The sequence below is a fragment of the Cygnus atratus genome, unplaced genomic scaffold, assembly GCF_013377495.2.
Source record: "Cygnus atratus isolate AKBS03 ecotype Queensland, Australia unplaced genomic scaffold, CAtr_DNAZoo_HiC_assembly HiC_scaffold_46, whole genome shotgun sequence".
Lineage (NCBI taxonomy): Eukaryota > Metazoa > Chordata > Aves > Anseriformes > Anatidae > Cygnus > Cygnus atratus.
This window is the reverse complement of record NW_026110062.1, coordinates 53,022-73,962: the sequence shown is the minus strand read 5'-3', so window position 1 is coordinate 73,962 and position 20,941 is coordinate 53,022. Positions and strand designations below refer to the sequence as shown.

The 20,941-nt window shown below is 71.1% G+C and overlaps 3 protein-coding genes across 3 annotated transcripts; all 3 read right to left on the bottom strand.

Annotated features, from left to right (window-relative positions):
• Window positions 1-699: 699 nt before the first annotated feature.
• Window positions 700-10,259, bottom strand: NECTIN4 (nectin cell adhesion molecule 4). Its single transcript, XM_050716850.1, is given in 10 exon segments — window positions 700-948; window positions 1,472-1,576; window positions 1,951-2,029; window positions 2,152-2,299; window positions 3,592-3,755; window positions 4,622-4,704; window positions 4,706-4,732; window positions 5,337-5,632; window positions 6,424-6,777; window positions 10,187-10,259. Coding segments are annotated over 10 exon segments (1,578 nt in total).
• A 902-nt stretch (window positions 10,260-11,161) lies between these two features.
• LIM2 (lens intrinsic membrane protein 2) lies at window positions 11,162-12,167 on the bottom strand. Its single transcript, XM_050716845.1, has 4 exons — window positions 11,999-12,167; window positions 11,781-11,924; window positions 11,357-11,491; window positions 11,162-11,229 (listed from the first exon to the last, which is right to left on the bottom strand). The coding sequence occupies exons 1-4, from the start codon at window positions 12,165-12,167 to the stop codon at window positions 11,162-11,164; spliced, it is 516 nt and encodes a 171-aa protein (XP_050572802.1).
• A 4,434-nt stretch (window positions 12,168-16,601) lies between these two features.
• LOC118260457 (V-type proton ATPase catalytic subunit A-like) lies at window positions 16,602-20,711 on the bottom strand. The gene is given in 15 exon segments (XM_035570740.1): window positions 16,602-16,694; window positions 16,795-16,966; window positions 17,037-17,131; window positions 17,559-17,762; window positions 17,842-17,905; window positions 17,992-18,106; window positions 18,209-18,254; window positions 18,256-18,332; window positions 18,440-18,548; window positions 18,626-18,788; window positions 19,290-19,441; window positions 19,515-19,652; window positions 19,729-19,943; window positions 20,401-20,529; window positions 20,630-20,711. Coding segments are annotated over 15 exon segments (1,854 nt in total).
• Between the last annotated feature and the right edge of the window lie 230 nt (window positions 20,712-20,941).

Genomic DNA, 20,941 nt, shown 5'->3' with positions numbered 1-20,941 from the left:
GAGCGGCCCCATGGGGACCCCCGCCGCCAGCCCTGGGCTCGGGGGGGCCCCTCGGCAGGGTCTGGGGGTGCGGGGTGGGACGGGCGAGCCCCGGTTTGGGGGGTTGGGGTGGGAGGGGGAGGGGGGGGACGTGTCTGTGCCATGGGGGGAAGGGGACAGCCGGGATCGGGGAGGGGACACAAGCGTCCCAAGTGCCACCGGCGAACCGCATCCCGAGCGGGGACCCCCGGGGGTCCCCCAGTGCTGCGCGCGGAAAGGAGCCGACCCAGAGTCCGAAGGGATGTTTTGGGGGGGAGGTCTGAGCCCCGCCGGGACTCCCGCCCATCCATCTGTCCGTGGGGTCCCGCGTCCCCATGTCCCCACGCCTGTGGGTGCCCGGCGGCTCCGGCGCCCGTGGGTCCTGGGCGCTGCTGTCACCTCCTTTCTGGCCTGCCACTGCTGTCCCCGAGCGGGGCGCGGCGCGTGTCCCCAGCCTCGTGCCAGCAGCAAGGGGTTCGGGGGCCGGAGCCCCCTCCTGGGGCGCGGTGCATGTCCCGGGCGCGGTGCAAGCAGCAAGGGCGGCGTTTGGGGACCGAGCCCCGAGCCAGCCAGCGGGCGGGCAGCGGCGGAGCAGGGGAAGCCGCGGAGGGGACGGGGGTCCCTTGCGCGTCCCCCCCCTCGCCCCACCACCCGTCCCATCCCGTGCCGCCGCCGCCGCGCTCACACCAGGTGCCCGCGGCCGTTGATGTAGATGCCGTTGGTGGTGGGCTTGGCCTGGAGCATGCCGTTCTCCTGCACGAAGTGGGTCATGGCCTGCTTGATGGGGTTGTCCCCGCTGTCCTCCTCCTCCTCCTTCGGCTCCTTGCCCTCCGGGGCAGGCAGCAGCGGGGCCGCCGGCACCTCCGTCTGCGTCTCGATCTCCCGCACCGTCGAGAGCGTCGAGTAGCTGCGCCCCTCGGCCTCCTCGCTCTGCGGGGACACGGGTCAGGGTGAGGGGACATGGGTCAGGGTGGGGGGCCCCACTGCCACCCGCCCTCAGGGATGTGGCCCCTGTCCCAAGGACAGTGACAGGGCCATGGTGCTGCTGTGCCCTGGGATGGGGACGTGGGGATGGGGACGTGGGGATGGGGACGTGGGGATGGGGACGTGGGGATGGGGACTGCAAGGCGCGTGCAGTGAAGGGTCTGCACGCACGGACAGGATGCACACATGCAAAAAGGGGGCATGAATGAAAGCAAGGTGCATGCACGGATAGGGGGGTGCACACAGAGAGGGGCTGCACGTGCAAAAGGGGTTTGCACGCACAGATAGAGGGGTGTGCGCTGAGGGGGGGCAGGCACATGTCCAAGGGGATTTGCACCCATGAAAGGGGGTTGCACACGAGAAGGAGGGGCTGCACACACACAGGCGGAGGAGATGCTCCTGCAGCCCTGTGCAGGCACTGCCCGCCGTGCCCCCCACCCCGAACCCCCCAGCGGCCCATGGTGCTCACCATGGCAGAGCAGATGCTGGTGCCCCGCAGGCTGTCCCCCCGCAGGCTGTCCCCCCGCAGGCTGCCCTGCCGGCTCTCGGCACGCAGGTGCAGCGTCTCCTCCAGCTGCAGCACCACGTGAGGAACCCCCGGGCACAGCACGGGAGCCCCCTCGGAACGCCTCATCCAGCACCACCAACCACCACCGCAACACACGGTGCCCCACACACCCAGACCCCCACGTACCCCAATACCCCATGGGCACTCAAAAGCACCCAACACCCCAAGAGCACCCCAATACCTGGCCCCACGGGCACCCAACTGCCCCGCACCCCTTGGCACCCCAATACCCCGCGTCCCAACACACAGCCCCATGGGCACCCCAATGTGCAGCCCTCTTTGAGCACCCCAGCACCCTCCGTACCCCAAGATCCCCTCCCTAGTGCACCCCCACCTCCCACCCCGGGCCCCCCCCACGCCCACCGCGCCCCCGTCCCCACCTGGGTGCGCGTGTCGGTGCTGTGGCTGGAGTGCAGGCGCCGGATGGAGTTCTCCCTGGTGAGCGTCAGCTCCTCCTCGCTGCAGGCACGGCACGATGGCACCTCACCGGGGGTCCCACCGGGCCCCACGGCGTCCCACCGGGTCCCAGTGCCCCCCCCACCCCCCCCCAGCCAGCCCATGCCTCTCTGCCCGGCTCTTACTACTTCTCCGAGATGCGCTTGGTCTTGCGCTTGTGGTAGAGGGTCATGACGACGACGACGACGACGAGGACGCAGAGCAGCACGGCGGCGATGACGCCCACCACCACCACCGAGGCAGAGACCAGGTCCACCTTGCGCACCTCGTTCTCTGCGGGGGGGACGGGGGGGGTGGGTGCAGCGAGGAGGGGGCGAGATGGGGGGGGGGTGAGTATGCGGGCGGGGGGAGGCAGGGACAGATGGACAGGGGGGTGAGGGGATGGAGGGATGAGCGCATGGAGGGACGAAGCACATGGAGGGAGGCACAGGTACGGGGAAGGATGGAGGGATGGAGTACAGGGACGGAGGGATGGACGGATGGAACGAGTACAGGGATGGAGGGATGGAGTCCAGGACAAAGCACATGGAGGGAGGGATGAGCACATGGATGGATGAAAACGTGGAGGCAGGGAGGGAGAAGCACGTGGGTGGATGGATGAACACACGGACGGAAGGACAAGTACGTGGCTGGGGTTTTGGCTGGGTGGATGAGCACACAGGTGGGTGGGCGGAGGGACGGATGAGTGCATGGCTGAAGGGATGAGCACATGGAGGGATGGAGGGAGGGACGGATGAGTGCATGGCTGGAGGGGATGAGTGCACGGAAGGATGGAGGGAGGGACGGATGAGTGCATGGCTGGAGGGGTGAGCGCACGGAGAGGTGAGCGCACGGATGGAGGGTTGGGCAGGTGAGTAGGCAGCTGAGCAGGAAAATGGGCGGAAGGACGGATGAGCAGGCACTGAGAGGATGAGTGGACGGACGGGAGGATGAGCAGCAGGGCGAGCGCACGGGCGGGCGGAGCAGGCACAGGGAGAGGGCTGGGTCAGTGAAGGGACAGAGGAGCAGGTGAACGGGTGGGTGGGTGAACACAGGGTGGCTGGGCAGGAATGGATGGACGTGGATGGGTAGAGAGAAGTGGCAGGGATGGAAGGATGGATGGATGGATGGACAAATGGATGGGTGGACAGATGGACGTGGGTGGGTAGAAAGAAGTGGCAGGGATGGAGGGATGGACAAACAGACGGAAGAACAAGCGGAGGATGAACAGAGTGAAATGGCGCGGAGTTAACGGGTGGGCGAACAAACAACGACAGACAAGTCCAGAGAGAGATAAAGACATGGTGGGGGAGGATGGATGGACGTGTGGACAGATGGACAGACAAACTGGCGAACGGGTGGAAAGGAGCATCTGGGGGTGGACAGGCGGATGGACGGAGAGAGAGAGAGCAGGGAGGAGCAGAGAGACAGACAGCTGGGCAGACAGCCTGGGAAGGGACACGGCAGCAAGTCTGGACCGACGGGCAGACAGACAGACAGAAGCAGAAGGATCAGCAGCACCCCCCCACCACAGCCCCCCCTGCTCCCCCCACCCTCGGCGTCCCCGGTCCCCCCGAGCCGCCCACCTGCCGCCCTGCCCTTGACGCTGACGTTGGCCCGCGCCTCCTTGGTGGCCACGCGGTTGGCCACGCGGCACACGTAGTCCCCGGCGTCGGCGGCGGCGAGGGGCCGCTGGAAGACCAGGGTGTCCCCCTTCACCCGCACGCCGGCGGGCAGCGGGGCGTTGAGCCTGCGGGGGCACGGTGAGCGTCGGCGTGCCCGGGCGGGCGCCGCGGCGCTGCCGGCATCAAAGCCCGGCGCCGTTCCCACGGGTGCGCGGTGCTGACGCCCAGCCCCGGCCGGCGCGGGGCCTGCCCGGGCACGGCCAGACCTGCAGCGCCCGCCGCCGAGCGGGGCAGTGGCACCGGCACGCCCGGGCGGGACACGGCGGGACGGGCACGGGCAGGGACACGGGCAGGGGGACGCGGCGGGGACGCGGGCACGGCAGGGATGGGGCTGGGGGCACGGCAGGGACACGGGGACAGGCAGGGGGGACATGGGAGGGACACAGGCAGGGGACATGGCAGGGAGAGGGGAAATGGCAGGGACAAGGAGGGGACAGAGCAGGGATGGGGGCACGGCAGGGACATGGGGACAGACAAAAGGGACACGGCAGGGACACAGGGACAGACCAGGGGGACATGCGAGGGACAGGGAACGTGGCAGGGACAAAGAGGGGACCCAGCAGGGATGTGGGCAAGGGGGAAGCAGCAGGGACCCGGGCACAGCAGGGACAGGGGACAGGGCAGGGACAGGGAAAACTGCAGGGACAAAGGCAGGGGGACACAGGAGGGACATGGGCAGAGATGGGGGGACACAGGCCAGGGAAAAGGACATGGGTGGGGGGACACAGGCACAGACGGGAACACGGCAGGGACACTGACACGGGTGCACAGCCATGGGCAGGGGACACAGCAGGGACACAGCCACACGCAGGCAGCACAAGGACAGGGACACGCGCATGGGCCACCAGCAGGGGACACGGCAGGGCCACCAAACCCCAGGGGAGACACGGCGGGGACGAGGCCAGGCGCAGGGGCCAGGCGATGGCCTCACCGTGTCCAGTTGTAGGTGGGGGGCGGGTTGCCATCCCCCAGGCAGGTCAGCGTGGCCCCCTCCATGCCCTCCGCCCACTCTTCCTGAGTGCCCCAACACCGAGGCATCCGACTAGGTCTGGGGGACACCAAGGGGACAGTGAGGGGACAGGCGGGGATGAGGCGGTGACAGCCCTCCCCGCCCCGCCATCCCAGGGCCCCCAAGTCCCCAGTGCGCCCCCTCTCCTACGTGTCCCCCGTGCCCATCATGCCCCCGAGGTCCCCAAAGCCCCCCCGTGTCCCCAACACCCCCATCTTCCATGTCCCCAAAGCCCATGGTTCCCTGTGTCCCGCTGCCACCCCTGCTCCCCACCCACCCCGGTTCCTGTGTCCTTTGTGTCCCCAGCGCCCGCTACCCCCCCATGCCCCTCCGTGTCCCCTGTCCCTCGGTGTCCCTCACGTTCTCCATCTCCCCCAGTGCCCCCCATGTCCTCCCTGTCCCGTGTCCCCCATGCCCTCAAGCCTCCCCCATGTCCCTCGATGCCCCCCATGTCCCCAGTGTTCCCCACGCCCCCCCATCATCTCCTACATCCCCAGTGTCCCCCATGCCCCTCGCTGTCCCCGTGCCCTCAATACCTCCCACATCCCTCAATGTCCCCCAACGCCTCCCATGCCCTCAATGCCACCCATGTCCCCCATGGTCCCCGTGTCCCCAACGCCCCCCACGGTCCCCGTGCCGCACAGGCGACGCTGAGCTGGTGGGTGATCCTCTTCTCGTGGCGCAGCCCAGGGTGTGCCACCACGCAGGTGAGGCTCTTGCCGTTCATGCTGCGCCCGGGCACCAGGAAGAACTCGCTGGTGACGGAGGCGGAGCGGGAGTGCACCGAGCGGCGCGTGGTGTTGGTGCCCCGCACCTCCGTCTCCCAGCGCACCGAGGGCACGGGGCTGCCCTCCGCCGTGCACGAGGCCGCCAGCGTCTGGCCCTGGCCCTCCTCCAGCGGTGGCCCCGGGTTCAGGATGGGCAGCGGTGGCACTGCGGGCAGCGGCGTCAGACCCGCGAGCCCCCAGCCCAGGGCCTGCAGCTGGCCCCAGCACCACTCGCCCAGTACCCACGGCTTGTCCCCCATGCCCATGGCCCCCTGCCCACCGCCCCATAGCCATCGCCCTCTGCCCTTTACCCATTGTCCCATGCCCATCACCCTGTGCCCATCAACCCCATGCCCATCAGCCATTGCCCCATGCCTGTCACCCCCATCATTCCCCATCTGTCACCCTGTACTCATCATCCCATTGTCTTACGGCCCCCTGCCCATCACCCTATGCCCATCACCCCATATCCCCACGCCCATCGTCCCAGTGCCCATTGTCCCATGACCCCATGCCCGCCACCCCCTTGTCCCATGTTCATTGCCCCATTATCCCATGCCCATCACCCCATTCCCATCATCCCACGATTCCATGCCTGCCACCCCATGCCCATTGTCCCATGGCTCCGTGCCCGACACCATGTTGCCCTGTGCTCATCACCCCACGCCATCACCCCATGCCCACCATCCCATTGCCCCATGCCCACCATCCCATGCACATCATCCCATTGTCTCATGGCCCCATGACCCTATACCCATTGCCCCATCACCACGTACCCATTGTCCCAGCACCCCGTGTCTCTGTGCCCGTCATCCCCATCACCCCCTGGCCCCATGCCTGCCACCCCACTGTCCTGCGCCCATCGCCCCTTCCCCATCATCCCATTACCCCGTACCCACTCCCCCACCGCCCCGCGCCCATCTCCCCGTAGCCCTGCGCCCGCCACCAGGCACTCACCCAGCACCTTGAGGGTGAGGCGCCCCTCGAAGCTGCCCATGGGGAAGGTGATGAGGTGACACTCGTAGTCGCCCTCGTCCCCCTGCACGGCGTTGCGCAGGACGATGGCGCCGTCCTCCAGTGCGCCGGGCGCCCGCCGCAGCACGCGGCCGGCATAGGCGTCCTGCACGTGCTCGCCGTGCTGCCGGTTGAGCACGGCCACCTCGGCGCTGTGCCCCGCCGGGCCTCGCTTCAGCCACGTCACCTGCACCACCTGCTCGCCTTCCTGCGCCCGGTACCGGCACGGCAGCACCACGTCCTGGCCCAGCACCGCCGTCACGCTGCGCTCCACCTCCACCACCCCCGACCAGCAACCTGCGGGCACCCAAGGGTGGCACCGGCGCCTCGGGACTCGCCACGGGGCGCTGGTGTGCTCGCGGCGTTGCACGCTCGCCAGCGCTCGGGTGCACTCGCACAGGCAGGCGTGCTTGCACACGCTTGTACGTGCTTGCACACACGTGGGCGCACTTGTGTTTACACTCACTTGGAGGCGCTCACACTCAGACACACTTGTCTATGTTTGTGCAACAGTGGGGGTTGCTCAGACATGCGGGCTTGGGCACACCTGCACATGCTCCAGCACATCTATGCACACTCGTGCACACTTCCACACGCTCATGCCTGCACTTGCATATGCTTGGACACTCACAAATGCTCAAGCACACTTGGGCACGGCTGCATGCTTCAACATGCTTAGATGCACTCATGCATACTCAGGCACACGTGCATATACATACAGGCTCGGGTGTGCTCACACTTGAGCACACTTGGGTGTGCTCTCAGATGCTGAGTGTGCTCACACACACTTGGGCACATGCATATGCTCACACCCACTGCAAGCTTCCACATGCTCATGTGTGTGCACTCACACACATCCACGCGTGCTTCAGCACGTTTATGCACGCTTGTGCACATTTGCCGCGTGCTCAGGCATGGCTGGGCACGCTTGTGCATGCTTTGGCATGCTTGCACATGCTTGGACACACCGATGCACTTTCAAGTGCACTTGTGTACACTCACATGCTTGGGCACGCTCGTGCACATTTGGATGTGCTCATGCTTGCTTCCACATGCTGGGGCACACTCACACATGCTTAGACGTGCTTGCACATACACAAATGTGCTCGCGCACACTCAGACACACTTGTACATGCTTTATAAACATTTGCACACCCCTGTGCGCACTTCGACACACTCACGTGTCACTGGCATGCTCACACACTTGGAAGTGCTTGTGCAAGCTTGCGTGCACTCACAGATGCTCACCACGTGTGCACATCCATGGGCATGGTAGCACGCTGGGGCACGTTCCTGCACGCTTGCACGTACTCACGCACACTCACGCACGCAGGGGCACATTCAGACACGCTCGAGCCCACTCAGACACAGCCACGCACACCTGCACACACCCTTACACAGGGACACACTCACTCTTGGGTGCGTCGACCGTGCTCACGCCCCCCTTGGGCGCACCCGCACGCACCCACAGGCCCCCTCCCAGCCCTTGCACGCGCCGGGGCACACTCGCAGCTCGCCCGCCGCGGCGTTCCCATGCGCGGGGCCCACCCAGCGCTCGGCGGGGCGGGCGCGCGGGCGGGCGGCGTGGCGGGGAGCGGCCGTGCCTGCGAGGCCAGCCCAACCGGCCCGCGCACATGCCGGGCGCTGCCGCGGCTTGCGGAGCCTCCCGCCCCCGGCACCGGCACCAGCACCGGCACCGCGGGGGCTCCCGCCGCCGCCGCCCCCCGCCGAGCCCCCCACGGCTTTTAATTAAACTGGCCTTAATTGCCACCCCCCCCCCCTCCTCGATTAGTCGACGTATTAATTAAGTAATTGCCGGGCTCTTCGTCACCACCACGCTGCCCCGGTCGCTGGATCCCGGCCCTCTCGCCACCCCCCCGCGGCGCGCGACGCCCGGTGCCTCAGTTTCCCCCGGTGCGGCAGCAAAGCCCCCGCACGGGCTGGGGGCTCTGGGGGGGCCACGGCGGGGTCCCAGCGGCAGCGGGGGGTGGCGGCGGCGCTGGCAGCGGGCCCCCGCCGCGGGGCATCCCCACCCAGCGGGGCCGAGCGCGTGGGAACGGGGCCGGGAACCGGCTCAACCGGCTCCCGCGGGGTCACCGCCTCGGCGCCGCGCTGCAGGATGCGGCCCCGGGCCTGCCGGCACGGCTGGGGGGGTCCCGGGAGGGGGCACACGCGTGTGCAAGGCCGGCCTGCGCCTTCAGCACCCAGGGCTGCGCTCAGGATGCCCCCCTCTGCGCGTGCGGCACTCACACGCGTGGGCTCGTGCCCTGTGCACGTTCGTGTGGCCCCGTCAGGGACACGCACACACGCGTGTGCCCCCCCGCTGATGCACCCACACGCGTGCGCGCCCACAGCCGCCGTGAACACACACGGGGGGGCTCCCAGCCTAGTGACTGTGCACACGCATGTCCCTCCTGCTCACAGCTGCACACACGCACCTCGGGGCTGGCCCTGCTCTGTGCCGCCCCCGCCCCCCCCTCCCACCACAGAGCCCCCCCGAGCTGAGCCCCAGGCTGGGGGTGGACAGGGGGGGCTCAGCACCCACCGCAGTGACAGCGACGTCCCCCCAGCAGCACCCAGCCCGTTCCCACTGGGGTTCCGCAAGTGGGGAAACTGAGGCATGGCAGGTGGGGGAGGGGGCAGGGCATCATGCCCCCCCCCCTCCCCCCCCCCGCAGCACCCGTGGGTGCAGCACCCACCTCGGGGGGCTGAGCCTCTGTCCCCGTCCCCTCCCCAGCACCCACAATGCCCCCCCCATGTGTGAACAATGGGAGAGCAGAGACAATGGGGGAGACCCTGGGGGTGCACGGTGTGTCCTCTCCCCCCCCCCGTGTCCCTTCCCAGACAGCCCTCGGGTGTCCCCAGAGGGGACAGCCCCGTTCCCACAGTGGCCTCAGAGCGGTTAGCCCTGTCCCCCCCCTCGAGCATTGTGTCTCCCCCCCCCCCCCCATGTCCCCCCTCGGTCCCCCTGTCCGCACGGCTCCCCCACGCCCCCAGCCCTGCCCCCCCATACCCAATGTCCCCAAAGGGACCAGCCCCGTCCCCACCGTGTCCCCCCCCCGATCATGTCCCCTCCGCCATGCAACCTGCCACGTCCCCCAGTGTCCCCAGACGGACCGGCCCCGGCCCCGCGGTGCCCCCCCGTCCCGTCCCGTCCCGTCCCCTCCCCATGTCCCCCCCTCCGGTGTCCCCCCCAGCCCCGGCGCCGCCACGTTCGGGTTTTGGGGGGGGGCGACGACACCGGAGCGGCAGCCGGGGATGCACGGGGCACACCCACGGCCACGGTGCTGACACACGCACGGACACGCGAGCGTGCACGCAGCCGGGACGGGGGCACCGGGGCACTCGCATCGGGACGGGGACACACACGGCGGGACGGGGACACACGCACCGGGAGCACGGCCACAGGTGCACGGAGCCGCAGGTGCACACGCGAGCGCACCCACGTAGGCACACGCGTGTGCACCCACTCACACGCACGCACACGCGTGTCCCCCCCCCCCCCCCCCCCCCGCACGCCCGGTCCCGCTCCGCCCCCAGCCCCGGGGGTACCGGTGCCCCCGGCCCCAGCCCGCCCCCCCCCCGGCCCGGAGCAACCGGTGCTGCCGGTGCCGCTCCCGGTGCCGCTCCCCGCCCGCAGGGGCTCGGTCCCGCGGAACGGCCCCGGAGCCCCCGGTCCGGTGCCGGTGCCGGTTCCGTCCCTTACCGGTGGCGGCGAGGAGGAGGAGGAGGAGGAAGACGAGAACGGGCGTCCCGGGCCGCATCCCGCGGGGGGCCATGCGGACACCTGCGGGCTCACGGCGCTGCTCGGCTCCCGGCCAGCACCATCCGGGCCGAACCGAGCGGAACGGGGCCGAACCGGACCGCGCCGGGCCGGGCCGGGCCGGGCCGGGCCGAACCGGGCTGCACCGGGCCGAACCGGGCGGCTCCGGGCCGTGCGCGGCGTTGGGGCCGGTGCTGCGCCGCTCGGAGCCGGGACGGGGCGGGGCGGGGCCGCCGGGGCGGGGCGGGGCCGGGGGGCGGGGCCTGAGGGGGCGGGGGCCCCGGGCGGGGCCGGGCGGGGCGGACCGGTCCGGCAGGTCGGGGCAGGGGCGGGGCCAAGGGCGCGGTCTTAAAGGGGCAACGGCGCCCGGCGGGGGCTGTGGGGCCCACCGGCAGAGCCCCCGCCCGCCCCGCCGGTACCGCCCCCCCGCCAGCCCATGGTCATCGGCGGGGTCCCCTTCGCCCCCCTCCGGTGTCCCCGTGGTGTCCCCGGCGGCTTCTCCCATCGCCACAGCCCTCCCGGACAACCCCCGTGCCCCCCCCAGCGTGTCCCAGTGACCCCCCAGGGTCTCGAGTGCCCCCCAGCCCATTCCCCCCATTCCCCCGGGTGGGACCCCCCAAAAGCCCCTGTTTCTACCCAAATCGCGGGGAGGCGGACGGGGGAGGGCAGGGGGCTGGCACCGACCCCCCCCCAAATGTGGGGTCCCCAAATCCCACCGGACCCACAAGCACGGGGGGGGCGGGGGGGGGCAGAACAGGCACTTTATTGGCACAGCAAGACTGGGAGGGGTGGGGAAGGGGCAAGGGGGCAAAATGGGGGGGGGCGGGGGGGCTCAGCCTGCAGGGACCGAGCACCCCGGGGCGCCCCCTCCCGGCTCTGCTGGGACGGGGGGGGCAGGAGCAGGGCCCCGGGACCCCCTCAGGCCCCCCCAGCTTCGGAGCTCTCCGGGGACGGGTCCTTGGTGGCAGCGCAGAGGTGGAAGAGCCCTGGGGGGGGGGAAAAGGGGGGGCGGTGGGGTGAGAGGTGGGCACGGGGGTGCCCGGAGCTGCCCCCACCCATGGGTGCCCGGGCCCAGCCGGAGCAGCAGCGGCCGTGCCCAGCCGGGCCCGGTACCTGCCGAGCCGGTGAGGACGACGGCGACCCAGGCGAGGAGGTAGGACCAGGAGAGGCGCCAGGCGCTGGGTGCTGGGCCCAGCAGGCTCCGAGCGCCGGCCGTGCACACCGCCAGCCCCAGCAGCGCCAGGAGACCTGCGGGACACGGGGGGGGGGGGGGAGTGTACGGGGTGAGAGCCCTGGGGAACTGCGGGGACGCAGCACGGTGCATGGCTGCAGGGACCGGGCACAGCTCATCACAGCAGTGACCTGGCACAGCTCATGGCAGCAGAGACCGGGCACAACTCATCACAGCAATGACAGCTCATGGCAGCAGAGACCGGGCACAACTCATCACAGCAGTGACCGCTCAGCCCCGATGCCCCCTCCCTGACCCCAGCCCCCGAGCCCACTGTGCCCCCCCCCGTCCCCCGTCCCCACGTACCCGCCAGCAGCAGGGTGACGCCGGCCGCACGGGCACGCACCCTCCGGGCAGCACCGGCGGCGGCAGCCGAGAGCCCCAGGGCGAAGCCGGCGGCGGCGGCCAGCACCGCGAGCAGCATCAGCACCCGCGTGGCGTCCCAGAAAGCTGTGGGGACACGCGCGTTGGGGACACCGGGCACGCGGGGACCCCGGCGCCCTGCCCGCAGAGCCGGTGCCTACCCGGGGGGCCGGGGGGGGGCCGGCAGTGCCCCCCCAGGCAGAGGTGCCACAGCCCGATGGCCGCGGTGCCGCCGGGCGCCCGGTGCTGCAGCCAGAAGTCGGTGGCGGTGGCGGTGACGAGCAGGGCCAGGCCGCTGGCAGCGCACAGCAGCCCCCCCCCGACCGGCATTGTCCCCTGTGCACAGCGGGGGGGGCTGGGGGGGGGCTGCTGTGCCCCCCCCCCCCAACCACCCCCACAGGCCTGGGGACCCTGCGCCGCCACCCGTGGGGAGGGGACACAGGGATGGATGGGGCACTGCTGGGGACGGGGGACACCCGGGGGTGGCGTCTCCAGGGAACGGTGGGGACAAGCGTGGGGACATCTCCAGGGACATGGGGGCACCCAGGGGTGGCAGCTCCAGGGGACGCTTTGAACAACCATGGGGACATCTCCTGGGGATGGGGGGGCACCCAGGGGTGGCACCTGCAGGGGACACCGGGGACAACCCCAGGGACATCTTTGGGGTGCCAGTGAAACCCAGGGGTGGCATCTTCAGGGGACACTGGGGACAGCTGTGGGGACATTTCCAGGGGCAGGGGGGTTCCCGGGGAGGGGGACACCTGGGGACACCAGGGGTACCCAAGGTGGCATCTCCAGGGGACACCGTGGGGGACCCAGGGGGTGTCACCTCCGGGAGGCAGGTGACGGGGTGGGGACAGGGGCTTGGTGGCCACTCACCCTCCTTCAGCACCCGCCAGCGGGGTGCCCCATGGCCGTCCCTCCGTCCGCCCCGCCGTCCGTCCGTCCCGGCCGATGGGTGATGGGGATGTGGCGGGGGGGGGGGGGGGGGGGTTAGGGCCCCCGGGTGCACGTGGCACTGCCATTGTCCAGGGACACAAAGGCTGGGAAGGCTCTGGGTGTCGCGGCCCCCCCCCCCCCCCGGGGGCTGACACTGCAAAATCCCGTCCCCGTGTGTCGACCGCCTGCGGGGACGCTGGGGACAGCGGGGCGGGGAGGGATGGGACACAAGAGGGATGGTGCCGGGGTCCCCCCCCCCGCCCACGTCCCCAGGGCAGGGTGGCAGCACCTTGGGGACAGCGGGTCCTGGCCCCGTGGGCAGGATCAGTCCCGGCCAAGGCCAGGCTTGTCCCCAGCGCCCCGGGGACACGGCTGCAGCTGGGGAGGGCAGGGGACAGCGGGGACAGCTGGGGGCACTGCGGGGGGGGGGGGCACCAGGGAACAGGGACACCGGGGAAGGTGCCACCGGGGGCACAGACACCAGGGGCACGGGGGACGCTGGGGACAGGCGCCACCATTCGGGGCAAGCACCACGCCCCAAATCTCCCCACATTCTGCCCAGCCCAGCAGCGCTCCCGTTTCCACCGCTTTTTGACCCAAAAAGCGCTGTGGCTGAGGGGGTGGCACCGGGTGACACCAGGGGAGGGGCAAGGAGGTGGTGGTCCCCTGGTGACACCTGGGGGGACGTGCCACACGCGTGTGCCCTGGCAGGGGGATACGCATGGCCCCACCTGCAAGTGGGGACACACGGGGGGGGGGGGGACACGTCCAGGACAAGCAGGCACAGGGACACACCCACGTGTGCACACCCCCCCCATGTGTGCACATATTTGCACACTCACACATGCATACGCACGTGCACACTCGGACGTGTGCACAGCCACAGATGCACGCCCACACGTGCACACCCACCCACACGCACACACATTTGCACGCTCACATTTGCACACCCACACTTGCACACCCACACTTGCACACCCACTCCCGCCCGCCCGTCACAGCCGCAGGGTGAGGGCCGGCAGCAGCAGCAGCAGCAGCAGCAGGAGGAGGCTGAAGGCACCGCGAGGGGGGGCGCTGGAGCAGGGCTGGCTGCAGGGGACACCTGCGGGGAGGGGGGGGACACGGGGGGGCACTCGGGGGCTGCCCCTGTCCCCACAGACTGAGGCCGGGGCGAAGGGCTCCCACGACCCCATGTCCCCACTGACCCAACGCCACGGGGAGGGGCACCCACCCCCCGACCCCACAGACCCGATACCAGGGTGGGGGGCTCCTTCCCCACCCCCAGCCCCACAGACCCAGTACCGGGGGGGGGGGGGGCTCCCACGTTCCCATCCCACAGACCCCCCCCAACCCCCCCCAAACCCACAGACCTTATACCAGGGTGGGGGGGCTCCCATGTTCCCATTCCACAGACCCCCCCCAACCCCCCCAATCCCAATACCAGGGTGGGGGCTCCCACATTCCCATCCCCATAGCCCCTCCCCAACCCCCCAGACCCAACCCCACGGTTGGGGGCTCCCACCTCCCACTCCCCCACCCCATCCCCTCCATCCCGATGCGGTGCTGGGCGGCTGCCCCCCGCCGTGCCCCCCCCCCGTGCTCGCACCGCCGAGCTCCAGCGTCACCTCCCCGCAGGCGCAGTCGTCGCTGCCCAGCAGCAGGCACCTGTAGGTGCCCCCGTCCCCAGCCTGCAGCCCCCCCAGCAGCAGCAGCGCTCCGCTGGGCCCCCCCAGCCCGGCCCGCTCACGGTACGGGGGGGTGCAGCTGGGGGGGCCCAGGCGGCCCCGGCTGCACACCAGGCTCCCCCCGAAGTGCCAGCGCACGGCCAGCAGCGAGCCCAGGTGGCCGCCCCCCCCCGGGCACCCCAGGGTGACGGCGGCCCCCAAGGTGCCGTTGGCCTGGGCATGGCCCTGGTGGGGGCTGCGGCACGCGCTGCACCCCCCCGCCGCCTCGGTGGGGCCGCCTGGGGACAAGGGGGGGCTGTCACCTGCACGGCCACCCCCTGGGGGGGGGGGGGGTGCACGTCGGTGGGGGACGGGGGTGCTGGCACTGTGCCATGGTGGGAGCGAGGGGGGGGACAACGCGGTGGGACACGGGGGGGTGGCACTGGGCCACGGTGCGGTTATGGGGGGGGGACACAGTGTGGGGAGACACGGGGCTGGCACTGCCCGCGGGGGGGTGACACGGGGCTGTCACTGTCCCACGGTGTGGCTGGCGGGGGGACAATGCAGCGGGATGGTGGGGACTGTCACCGTGCCACGGTGTGGGCGCGGGGGGGGGGGGGGGGAAACGCACAGTGTGGTGGGACACGGAGCTGGCACTGCCTGTGGGAGGGGGACACGGGGGTGTCACTGCCCGTGGGGGGGACACGGGGCTGGCACTGTCCCCAGCCCGCAGCGTGGCCATGGCAGGGACTCGCCGCTGTGGGACACTCGGGGACCATCGGCAGCACACGGAGGGGACAGGGATGGGGGGGCCGAGAAGGGGCAGGGAGGGGGACAAGGCTGGGACCCCCCCACAACCCCCCCGGGCTTCCCCGGACTCCCCCGCCCCGCCGCGTGTCCCCCGCAGCCACCCCCCCCCCCGGGTGCCACCACCCCCAGGTGTCCCCGGGTCCCCCGCGCCCCCCGGGTCTCGCCGCCCCCCCCGCGCCCCCCCCGGCGCCGGGACCCACCGGGGGGCAGCAGGGCCGGGCCCAGCCCGAGGGGCAGCAGCAGGACCCACATCTGCGGGCGGCTCCGGCGCGGCGGGGACGGGCGGGGGCGGCCCGGGACGGGGGTGGGGGACGGGGGGGGAGCGGCCTCTGGGCGGGACCCGGGGGGGGGGAAACGGGGCCGAGGGGACACGGGGAGAACCGGGGGGGAGGGGCAAATACAGGCGGGGGAGGACGGGGAGGGGGCACGCAGGGACCTAAATTAAGGATGTGCGCCCCCCCCCCCGCCCCGGGGACACCCAGCGCTTGTAGGGCTGGGGCCCGATCCTGGGGGGGGGCGAAGCGTCCTGCGGACAAATCCTGACCCCAGGGGGACAAATCCTGACCCGGGGGGATAAATCCTGCCCCGGGGGCACGCTGTGTATGCCCCCCCCCCCAGCCCCGGGGGCCGCATCCAGCCCGGCTACGTGGCGGGCGGCTCCCCCCCCCCCCCCCCCGTTATTTTTGCCATAGCAGCCCGCAAACAAACCCAGCGCCGCTGGATCCAGCCCCAGCACCGACGTCCGGCCTGGCTGCACGTAGGGCCAGGCCCCCCCGGCCCCCCCCCCGGCCCCGCTTGGGGCCACCCCAGCCCCGCGCTGTCCCCTCCCTTGTCCCCACAGCCCCCAGCGGGGCGTTCCCCAGCCTGGGGGGGCAGCGCTGCCCCCCCCCGCCCTGCTGCCACCCCACTGCCAGGGGGTGCTGGGGGGGGTGGCTCTGTCACCCTGCGTCCCACCGCTGTCCCCACTGGGGACACTGGTGGCCGGCTCATCCTTTCCCCCCCCCCCATGCACCGAACCTACCCGGGTTCAGCGGGGGGCTTCTCGTGGGTGGCTGAATGCCAAAATCCCTGCATTTTGCCCCAAAAAAGCACCCCCCAACCCAAAGGCGATACACCCCCCACCCAGCTTCCCAGCCCCATTTTTACACCAAAACAGGAAAAGGAGCCACGCACCCGCCCCCCCCCCCCCCCCTCAGCCCCCAAGGGAGGGTCCGGTGCCAGCGCTGCAGGGGGGGGCCGGACGCTGCCATCCACCGGGGGGGGGAAACCACACCTGGACGTGAGGCGACGCCGTGGCGCTTTTATTGGCGGGGGGGGGGGGGGGGGGCTAGGGGGGCCCCATGCCCCTCCCTCAGTCCTCCAGGTTGCGGAAAGCCGCCTGCATCTCCTCGTTGAGCTGCGCGAAGGCTGCCGTGATGTTGGCCTCGCCGTCCTTCACCGGGTCCTGGGGACAGGCGGGGGGGGGGGGGGGCACGGGGTGACACGATGGCAGCGTGACCCTCTCCCCCCCCCATCCGTCCGTGTGTCCCCCCCCTCCCCCACACCTTGAACTTCATGGCGCTCAGCTTGTAGAGGATGTCCCCCAGGTTCTCGCGGATGGTGGCCCAGGTGACGCGGCGCTCGCCCGTGCCGGTGGCCTCCACGGCGTGCCGCGCCAGGTCGTAGAAGGTGATCATGTTGTGCAGCATCCCCACCGTCTTGTAGAAGGGGCAAAACCTGGGGGGAGGGCAGGCACGGGGTCGGGGGGGGGCTCTGGGGGGGGCTGCGGGGCTGGGGGCCGCGGTACCTGTCGTAGGATGAGTAGCCGTTCTGCTGCAGGAAGTCGTCCTTGAGGAGCTTCGCCACCTCCAGCGTCACCTTGTCGGCCTCGGCGAGGGACGCCTGCGGGGGACGGGTCCTGGGTGGCCCCAAGGGCTCTGTCCCCGCTCGGCACCTCGCCGAGCTCTCCCCAGCTCCGTGTGTCCCCCTCCCCATCCCCGTAGCCCCCTGTCCCAGACTCTCTGTCCCTTCCCATCCCCTCTCCCAGCCCGTTTCCTCTTTCCATTCCTGCTCTTCCCCTATTCCCCATCCCTGCCCCACTCCATCATATCCTGTATCTGTCATCCCATACCTCCCATCCAATCCCATCTGCGTCCCATCCCATCCCCATCCCAATCTCTGTCCCCTCCCGGTCCCCGTCCTAATCCCCATCCCCACCCCATCCCCATCCCTGTCCCCTTCCCCATCCACCTTCCCACCCTCTCCCTGTCCCCATCTCCATCCCCGTCCCATTCCCATTCTTATCCCCATCCCCCCCCGACCCCCCCACCTTGCCCACGAGCTGCACGATCTCGGCCAGGTCCTCCTCCTCCTGCAGGATCTCCTTGGCACGGGTGCGCAGGGCGGGGAAGTCGGGGTGCAGCCGCTCGTAGTGGGGCTCCAGCGCCCGCAGGTACTTGCTGTAGCTGATCAGCCAGTTGACGGAGGGGAAGTGCTTGCGCTGCGCCAGCTTCTTGTCCAGCCCCCAGAACACCTGCGGGGAGTTTGGGGGGGCTGGAATCAGGGGGGGAGCCACGCCTGGGCCAGGAGACCCCCACCGCCACCCCGCTCACCTGCACGATGCCCAGGGTGGCCGAGGTGACGGGGTCCGAGAAGTCCCCTCCCGGCGGAGACACGCTGCAGGGGACAGTGGGCTCGGTGCTGTGGAGGGGGTCCCCGTGCCCCCACCATGTCCCCCCCCATCACAGCACCCTCGGACTCACGCGCCGACGATGCTGACGCTGCCCTCGCGCCCGGGGGAGCCCAGGCAGCGCGCCCGCCCCGCGCGCTCGTAGAAGGAAGCCAGGCGGGCGCCCAGGTACGCGGGGTACCCGCTGTCTGCAAGGAGCCGGCCTCAGCGGGGCGCCGCGGGCACCGCAGCCCCTCACCGGGGCCTCGGGGCTGCCCGGGACCAAGGGGACAACCGGGACCGGTGCTCACCCGCCGGCATCTCGGCCAGGCGCCCCGAGATCTCACGCAGCGCCTCAGGCCCAGCGCGAGGTGGAGTCGGCCATCATGCTGACGTGGCGGCCCATGTCACGGAAGTACTCGGACAGCGTGATGCCTGCGCCGGCAGGCATGCGGCTGGCACCGGCGGCACGGCCCCGGCGTGCCGGCACCCGCCCCCGCGGGCACCCGTGGCCACCCACAGCCCCGCCGTCCCCGGCCCACCGGTGTAGATGGAGGCCTCGCGGGCGGCCACCGGCATGTTGGAGGTGTTGGCCACCAGCGTGGTGCGCTTCATGATGCTCTCCGTCCTGCCGTCCACCTCCATGGTCAGCTGGGGACGGCGACGCCGTCACTGCGCAGCTTGGGGATGAGCCCCCGGCACGGCGCCCCCGCGCCCCGCAGCCTCACCTCGGGGAAGTCCCGCAGCACCTCGGACATCTCGTTGCCCCGCTCGCCGCAGCCCACATAGACGATGATGTCGCTGTTGGAGTACTTGGACAGGGACTGCGAGATGACCGTCTTGCCGCAGCCGAAGGCACCCGGGATGGCCGTGGTGCCACCCTGCACGCACCTGGGGACAGGGCGGTCCCCAATGCAGCCCCGCTGTGGCCCCATGGAGGCAGGATGGGCCCCGCCACCCCCTGTCCCCATCCCTGTCCCCGTCCCCAGTCGCTCACCAGCACCCCCGTGCTGTTCCCTTCCTCCCCAGCAGGACTGTCCCCATCCCTGTCCCTTTCCCCAATCCCATCCCCTGTACTCACCCCATTCCCTGACCCCGGCCCCATCCCCATTCCTGTCCCTCAGCCCCGTTCCCCGCGCCCATCCACGTCCCCTCTCCCTGTCCCCCGTTCCCACGCCCTATCCACATCCCCGTCACCTGCCCCCCGTTCCCACCCCACCCCATATTCCTGTCCCCACCCTTGTCACCCATCCCCACCCCACCCCTTTATGCCCATCCCTTCCATGTCGCCTCTCCCTGTCCCTGCCCCTCTCTTCATCCTTGTCCCCTCTCCCCATCCCTGACCCCTGTCCCCATCCCTGTCCCTCTCCCCAGCCCCGTCCCCGTCCCTACGGGAAGAGGGCGTCCAGCACGCGCTGCCCGGTCAGCAGTGGGTGGTTCGCCGTCAGCTTCTCAGCCACGGGCCGGGTCTGCCTGACGGGCCAGACCTGCATCATGGTCAGCTTCTCCGTGCTGCCCTCGAAGTCCAGCTCCAGCACCACGTCCTGTGGGGACAACGGGGGACAGCGGGGATGTGGGACCCCGCGGCTCCCCCCGCCCTGCGCCGCCAGCCCTTACGGAGACGCTGTAGTGGCCCAGGGGCGCGATGTGGGTGACGGTGCCGCGGCTGCGGGGGGGCACCATGATCTGGTGCTGGATGAGCGAGTTCTCGGTGACCGTGCCGTAGATGTCACCGCCGGTGACGTGGCTCCCGACCTGGCACGGGGCGGCCGTGAGGACGTGGGACTCCCCGCCACGAGGGGAGGGGTCTCCTCGTCCCCGGGGGGCTCACCCGGACGTTTTTGCTGGGGACGAAGTCCCAGGTGAGGTGGCGCGGCAGCGCGGGGACGTTGACGCCGCGCGGGATGTAGATGTTGCGGGTGAGCTGGGCGATGTCCTTCAGCGGGCGCTGGATCCCGTCGAAGATGGAGCCCAGGATGCCGGGGCCCAGCTCCACCGAGAGCGGCTGCCCCGTGCGCAGCACCGGGTCCCCCACCCGCACCCCCGCTGCGCCCGCGCTCAGGAAAAGCCACGCTGGGGGGGACGGGACAGGGACAGGAGGGGGGACCGGGGGGGGACAGGGGACCGGGGGTGGGGGACAGGGTGGGAAAGGGCAGGGAGGGAACAGAGCAGGACGGGGGGACAGGGAGGGGACAGGAGGCAGGGGAGCGGGGCAGGACAGGGGAGGGACAAAAGGGAGGGGACAGGGACAGAGGGGAGGGGGACAGGGGAGGAAGGGAAGGGCAGACCGAGGGGGTGGGAGGACGACCGGGCGACAAGGAAGGATGGAGGGGACAGAGAAGGTCAGGAGGGACAGGGAAGGACAGGGGGACGGCGGGGGAGACAGGACAGGAGGGCAGGAGGCTGGAGGGGACGGGGAAGGGACAAGACGGGGTGGGAGGACAGGAGGAAGGGGAGGAGAGGGAAGGACGGGGGACAGGGACAGGCAGTGCCACAAGGATACAGGTCTCCTCGTAGACCTGCAGGGTGGCCATGTCCCCCTCCAGCCGGATGATCTCCCCCACCAGCTCCGCGTGCCCCACGCGCACCAGCTCGTACATGGCCGCCCCCGCCATGCGGGTGGCCGTCACCACTGCGGGGACACCACGCCGTCACCGCCCCGTCCCCAGCACCAGCCCACCCCCCCTTACACCCCCCTTGGCCCCCCTCAGGACCCCAAAACGCGGCCGTACCGGGCCCCGAGACGCCGTGCACGGCGCCCAGCAGGCTCTCCCGCTCGGCCTCGGCCAGCCGCGGCACCGCGCTCCCCTCCATGGTGGCACCCGCTGGCCCCGGTGGCCCCCGCTTTATATGGGGACAGGCACCGCGGGGAGCCGGCGGGGCCCGGGGGAACCGGCTGGGCCCGGTGTCCCCGCGGGCGCGGGCTGTGTACAGTCAACAGCTGCCCCCCCCGCCTTGTCACCTTCCCCCCCCCGCCGCTGCTGCACCCAAGGGTGCCCCGAGCCGGCACGCGCCGGCACGCGCCAGCGCCCGTGGGGACGGTG